Source organism: Erigeron canadensis, chromosome 1 (assembly GCF_010389155.1).
Source record: "Erigeron canadensis isolate Cc75 chromosome 1, C_canadensis_v1, whole genome shotgun sequence".
Lineage (NCBI taxonomy): Eukaryota > Viridiplantae > Streptophyta > Magnoliopsida > Asterales > Asteraceae > Erigeron > Erigeron canadensis.
This window is the reverse complement of record NC_057761.1, coordinates 1154422-1162114: the sequence shown is the minus strand read 5'-3', so window position 1 is coordinate 1162114 and position 7693 is coordinate 1154422. Positions and strand designations below refer to the sequence as shown.

The 7693-nt window shown below is 33.7% G+C and overlaps 1 protein-coding gene across 1 annotated transcript; it reads right to left on the bottom strand.

The window, feature by feature from the left end:
• Window positions 1-5150: 5150 nt before the first annotated feature.
• LOC122611323 (polygalacturonase 1 beta-like protein 3) lies at window positions 5151-7433 on the bottom strand. Its single transcript, XM_043784339.1, has 2 exons — window positions 7334-7433; window positions 5151-7227 (listed from the first exon to the last, which is right to left on the bottom strand). Exons 1-2 carry the CDS (start codon window positions 7406-7408, stop codon window positions 5398-5400), a joined length of 1905 nt encoding a protein of 634 aa, XP_043640274.1. The 5' UTR covers window positions 7409-7433; the 3' UTR covers window positions 5151-5397.
• Between the last annotated feature and the right edge of the window lie 260 nt (window positions 7434-7693).

Here is a 7693-nt window from a genome sequence, read left to right as displayed (position 1 = left end):
TTATATTGATAGGTAATTTTGTCCCTTTCCATGTCACGGGTTATACAATGTCTTAGTATCATTTTATTGTAGTGGTTTTCTTCATGCTTCGACAGTTTAATTACTACATTGATGTTAATTATTTTGGAAACTTTGAATCTGCACATTACTTTACTCAAGTCTTCTAGCAAGAGAATCAAGTCGAGAATAACAAAAAGTCGGCATCTACAATTACTATTAGGAGCTCATAACCCTTCTAGAGAGGGAATCTATGTATACAATCTTTAATCTATAGTTTGATATTTTTATCTTTATTCTCTGTTCTTTTATTTTAACGAGCAATTACGATTACTGACGTCACTATCATCGTAAAATCATACATGATCATATTTCAAACACTATATAGAATTCCAACCAAAAACCTTATAATTATTGATTCTTATCCCACTGCACCACAAAAATGCCCATTGGGCTATTGTGCATTTGGCTTATTCTAGTTTATCTGTTTTCCCCACCATTAAATACGCATTCTTAATGATAAGAGATTAGAACACTACGTACAGAAGTTTGCAATAGTTAAAACCAAATATCGCTAATAAAATATGTTAGTTATATATTGAAAAGTGGAATAGTTGGTTGGAAATCATTTGAACAAAGTGGAATTCCAAAAAGGATATAGGTACACGATACACAAACATTTTACAAACAAAACAAAATAAAATTAAGAGAAAATTTATTTAACAAAAAAAAAGAACATATTGTATGATGCCATGTGCCCAATAATTAAATAAGTTTGTTTTTATTTGTCCTTGGTTTTATTTACCATCAATATTTATATATTGCTCGTGTTTTTTCCTCATGTGAATTTTATAAGTCGATAGGCACTTCGTTTATGGTTTGTGTCATGTGATACCATTTATTTGTACTCTACGAAGATTGAATCATGGTAGTTTGGAATTATTGTGCATTGAACTTCTGTTAATAGTTTATATAGATTACTTTGAAAAGAGATATCAAGGTTTTTTTTTCTTATGAAAAAACGACAATTTGAATGAAACATAACCCCATCCTTTAAAGGTAAGAAATGTCCCGCTACACATTCTTAACAACCGAGATAAATAGAGACCCAATTTAAAGAGACATTAGAATTGACAAAAAAGAATAATATATAAAATCAAAAGAAGGCACTACAGTTGACTCAAATGTAGAAAAACAGAAAACAAAACTAAAACGTTGGAGCTTTGCTAGTTACTTTTTGATAGTTGAAATAATTGGAGTTGGTATCGGGTCATGTGGAAAACAAATGATCAAACCAAAATTTATATTATCAAGTTGTTGTAATTTATGATACAAAAATGAATGAATATATGAATAAAAATTTTAAGATTTTGGTCCTTGTCTCTAGTGAAATGCCAGCTTTCAGATTAACTTTTGATACAATTGTGGGTAACAAACATTAGTATGAGACATGTTGTTATATATGATTGAGCAATATATATATATATATATATATATATATATATATATATATATATATATATATATATATATATATATATATATGTCAATAACTCATTGGAGCCATGGTTACGACTACTGTCATTTACAAAGCAAAAGTCCTTTCCTGCGACAGTGGGACTATGCAACAACATACGCGTTGGTTAAATACTCTATTTAAAGATGCATTAAAATTCAGAGAAACTGTCACATTTTATATACAGTACTATATATAAGTAAAAACTATTTTTAATCTAAATCGAGACTCTCAATGGAGTAGTGTGTAAAAATAAGGTAGAGTATTTTTATAATCTTGCTAGCTAGTAGCCTAGTAGTGTTGTTCACTGGTAGTGATGATGAAATTAAACGAGCTAATCATACTTGTTACACTCTTACGAGTCACGAGTCGACTTTTACGAGTCGAGTCGATTTGGACCGAAAACGAGGCGATTCGTTGTGTGACTCATTTTTCTCCTGACTCTTACGAGTCGCGGTGTGAATTTGAAACGAGTCACTACGAGTCGCAAATTTATAACTGTTGTAGTTTGATAATATGGTTATATATTATATATCATATTTATGATTACATTATTTTGTATGTTATATATGTATTTTTTATTCTTTTAGTACGAATTTGGAGATAAACTGTAAGTTTATGACTTAAAAGTATCGAATATGTAATATTTTGGTAATGTATTAAAGTAATCCACTTAGAATTTGTTTATAAATACGTCACATATATATATAATTATACAATATTATGTAGTATATACAAATGTCCGGACTCTTACGAGTCGAGTCACGAGTCAGAAATCAGGTTAGCGAGTCGAGTCAAAAATTACGAGTCGACAACTATGGAGCTAATCACGAGTAGCTCTTGGCCTCTTGCACAATAATATTGGTTTTAAGGACTAAGGTTGTTACTATTTCAAGGGAAAAAAAAATAAAAAAATAAAGGACTAAGGTTGTTAACCAAACTTTTAAACCAACTACCAGTCGTAACTATAAATTCACACATACATTCTACTTAGAGCATCTGTAATGGGGGAAGGGGTGGTCAAAGTGGAAAGAAGACATGGGGTTCTCCATTACATAGATGGGGTGGTTGCGGTGTGAAGTTACCAAGGTGGTTTGAACAACGGCGAGGAGAATGTGGGGTGGATGGTCTTTGCCTTTTTTTCTTTTGTTTTTTAGTAATGATTTATTATAAAAGGTTTTATGTATATAGTTAAATGTCTTATGTTTTAATATAAAAATATAAAGATAATATGATATGGTGTGTTTATTGTTACGGATGTGGTGTGGTTGTTAGGTGGTTATGGTGTGATGCTAATTTGGCAACGACGTGGCACACCACCTTGGTGTGGTGGTGTGACCATTACAATTGCTCTTAACTACCAAATTACACGGACACCGGCAAAATGGCATATATATATATATATATATATATATATATATATATATATATATATATATATGTAGGGATGAAAATATAAGACTGATAGATACCTAAGCTTATATGTCGGACACTCACATATTAATTGTTTAAACCATAAAAATCATGTGGGTCAAGGCATTTATTCATTAAACCATTTAGTAAAATATTAGTATGTGAGGGGTTACACATCTAAGCTTAGGTGTCGAACAGTCTTATATTCCCTTTTCCCTATATCAGAATTGCCAACTCCACAATTAGAGAAATTGTCACAAATTGTCCCTGTCGCATTTTTATCCCTGTGTTTTTTTTTTATCATTAGGTGTTCCTGTAGTTTTCATTTTCATTGCTAGTCGTCCCTGCCACTAACAACCGTTAATTTTCATCCGTTAAACCCCTAATGTGCAATGCACGTGATCGCATTTTTGTCCCGTTTGTAACCATAGGGACTATTTGTGATAAAACATCTTTGAGGAACTATTTGTAATAAAAGACAAAAACTCATCATCTTCCTCCCTCTCTCACCCCCACCACCAGCCAAACTTCCGGCCACCTTCACAGCCTCCTCTCGCCGCTCTTTTTTACCATAAAAAACTCCGGCCATCATCTCCAACAACAATTAGGGTTTCATCTTTAATCACAACCACAAAACCGTCGCCAATGCTGCTACTTCGCCACTCTACTGCCGTTGTTGTTGCTGTTTTGTTTTCCAGCCACCACTACACGACTTTATAACATCCGAGGAAAGTATGAAACGTAAGTATCGATCTTCTAAACAAACCTATTTCGTCCCTCTCTCTAAAATCCCTAATCTTTTCCGGTGGTGGCCGACCGGTCAGAAGTGGTGGTCGGAGTTGTGTGGGAGAAGGAATCCAAAGATTTTTTCTTAATCCAATATTTTTATTACAAATAATCCATGTGGTTACAAACTTGAAAGTATACCCTCATGTGCATTGCACATGAAGGGCTTAACGAAGCAAAATTAACGGCTGTTAATGTTAGGGACGATTGACAATGAAAATGAAAAGTACTTAGACACCTAATGATAAAAAAAAAACATAGGGATGGAATGTGAATCGAACAAACCACATGTACTATTTGTGATAATTTCTCCCACAATTAATAAGTCGATCATTTTTATATTTATATTGTATTAATTGTATATACTACCAAATACTAATGAGTAATGTCACTTTCTCGTGAACTCACATCCATCGTGATGATACTTGTTTATTAATATAACCATAAAAATTACATGCCTCAAAATTAACCATAACAATGTACTGTATTTTTTTTTTATATATTTTTTATTTTTTTTGAACGGCTGAATTGTATGAATTAACAATTTGTAACTTAAGTAGAAAACAGAAAGAAACTAGATGAGTATTGACCAAAATTTGATAAATTCCGAATATATCAAAAACTTAAAATAGTTCTTAATGGTCCCTATATCCTTGTCAGAATCAAGAACAAATATTCTAATCATTAGAATATGAAAAATATTCGTCATTTGTTTTGTATGACATATTTTCTTAATGGTTTCCATAATTTCAATTTGATATTAATTTAATTGTGTATCAAAGCTAGCTCTACTATTGCGTTTATTTTTTTAGAGTAATTTTTTAAGCAGCATTATTATATGTGTAAACCATGATTAGTTTGTATAAAACTTCAAAGTTACAAGGATTAAAACTACACAAACGTAGTTCAATATTTAAACAGTTGTTACGTATGATTCAACAACTAAAATAACGTAACCAAATGCGGTTTCTTTGTTCATTATATTCGGGAAGAATTAATATTTGATTCGGATGTATGTCCACTGTGTCCTAACTCCTAACCTTTAAAAGCAGAACTTTTTACAGTTTAATGAAGACACGCGATACTAACATCTTAATTACCCATGATTAACATTAAAATAATATCATGGGGTGTAACTATAATTACTATTAATTATTCAGCTTCTGGATGTGGGCCAATTTGAGGAAGAAGAAAAATATTATATGGAAAAAATATAAAATGTTCGATGATCAAATTATAAGTCGATCGACAACTATACAATTATTGCTACTAATGGTCAGATATAGCTTTTATAAAAGCTATATATCCATTTATTTATTAAAATAAAAAGAAAGAAAAGAAAGAAGAGTAATGTTTCAATTCTATTGCCTTTTCACCGTAAAATTTTCTTTAATATCACTACAAAGTTACTGATTATCATCTTATTTATTCAATTATATACAAAAAACCATATAAAATATATATAAGACATGGTTTAATCATTTTGATTATCGTTTTCTTATTTTCTTAAGAAAACCAACAAGTCGATCATTACAAATATTTAAAACACAAAAAAATAATCTTATCTTAAAATCATGTAAGCAAATAGAATCGAAATTCGAAACTCTCTATTATTCGAACAAGTGGTTCACTTTTGCACCCGACACTGTCCGAACCGGTTTCCACCCGAACCAACATACTCTTTCTTAATCAGCAACAGCCCAGGTCATATCATTCTCAAAGATCCAATGACAAACTTCAATCTTACCGGGCTCCGACCCAAGTGAAAGAAAAGCCCCATGGGTCTTACTCCAAGCCGACGTGTCAATATGACAAATCGCGACCCCATGGTTAATCTTTGACCCCGAGTTTGGGTCAAGTAAATCCGCTTCGTAAACCCGAACCTTCGGAACGGAGTGACAATAATAAAGCAAGTAAGGAAATAAACTTTGATGACAAGAAACTGACTTTGTGATTTTACCACCGTTAATTTTTCTTACCTCTCCGACTTTAACCTTTTGACCAGAACCATTTGTGTTCTCCGTTGTCCGAACCACAACATCTCTTCCCAGAATACTTGTAGCGAAATCAATCATGTCTTCTACCGATCCAACACACCTTTTGGACTCACCTTGACTCGGTTTCCTTTCACACTCGTTCAATGACTCAGTTATCAAAGTTGCCATGCTGGATTCATCTTCCGCGTGAAATATCTTTTTTAACTCCGTAACTTTGGACGAAGAAAACGGTAACTTTGATAGAATTACCCTCGGTAAAAATGACCTTTTAGGCATCTTATCTTTAATATCCGGCATGTCCATTATAGTCCCTGTCTTCATATTTCTCTCTCTAAAAAACTTACCCGGTTCTATCCACTTATTTACATTTTTACCCCTGGCCTGAATTTTCAATTTCTCCGCCGCCAATTTATCCGCCGCCGCCGCCGGTGTTGCATACGTGGAAAAAGAAGCCCGATTCTTATCGGCATAATCCTTAAACGTGTTATTTACCCCATAACCCTTAAACCCAAATTTCTGATTCATCGTCGTACCGCCGCCGTAGCTGGAAAACTTATCCGTCCCTTCATTAAACGAATTCCCATAGTTAACAAAATTCTGTTCCGCCCCATTTGAATTTCTCGCGTAAGATTTGAAATTATCGTCACCCACATTTGACTGATCACGATAACTTGAAAATGTATCAACAGCGGCGTTACCGTTAACGCCGTAACTCCTGAAGTTATTCTCAGGAACGTTACCGTTATCTCCGTAAGAAGTAAAACTATCGTTAGCGCCGTTACCGTTTTCACCGTATCCGGAAAATCCGGAACCGATAACATTGGAATTATTACCGTACGATTTAAACACATTTACCGCACCATTACCTTTTTTACCGTAACTGGTAAAAGATTGATCCCCAGCGTTAGCGTTAACGGAGTAGCCTTTGAAAGTCTGATGACGTCCGTTGACGTCATCCGAATATGAAGTAAACCTCATGTTGGGAACATTAACGTTGTCAGCATATCCGTTAAAGTCGCCGTTACCGCCGGTAGCTTTCGTTCCGTAACCGTTAAAGCTCTCGTCAGGGACGTTAGTGTCACGTGCGTAAGCGGTAAACTTATCATCGTGGCCCACAGAGTCACGTGAGTATCGTCTGAATGAATTAAGTGCTGCATTACCATCATCGGAGTAGTTCTTAAACGAGTCGGACCCACCGAGCCGACCCGACCCGTAGTTGGTGAAATTCTTATCCGAATACAATTTGAAGTTGACATCGCCGGAATGTTTTTCAAGGCTGGGGGCGACATCTGGAAAACAGAGCAGATTAGCGGCGGAGCAAAACGACGGAAGGTTGGCGGAAAGAGAGGTTTGGTCGCCGGCGAGTTTCGAAAACGACGCCGTTTGGATGGCGGTTAAGGGGGATGATTTTTCAATTAAGAATGTGGGTTTTGGTAAGTCATTTGAGATCTGTTTTTTCCAGTATCTGATTATATATGCCTTTGGGGTAAATGGGTCATCTTCTGATTCCGCAACAACCTATGTATATATATAAACAAATACATCAAAAAAAAAAACTGTTAATACATATAGATATAAAGATAGATATAGATAGATACAATGTGGGATTAGAATAAGAACTTACATTGATGGATGAAGATGATGAAGAGAAAAAGAAGAAGATGAGAATGAATGATAATAAGATGTTAAATTTGTGCATTTTTTTAAAAAAAAAAAGTGTGAAGTGTGTGAGAGAAAGAATGGATGTTATGGTTTTTGGTTGGAGGTGAGATTTATATAGTGGAATTTTTTTATTTTGTTTTTCTATTAATATTTACATCTTTCCATAAATAACATGTAGGCTCTAGTTTATCATTAATCAAAATCAAATTCCAAATCAATTAAAGTGTTAGAAACAAACCTACATGTTTTTTCCTTTTAAAAACAAAGAAACGTACATGTTCTTTTAACATACAGTTTTAGTTACAGTGATATATAGTTTTAC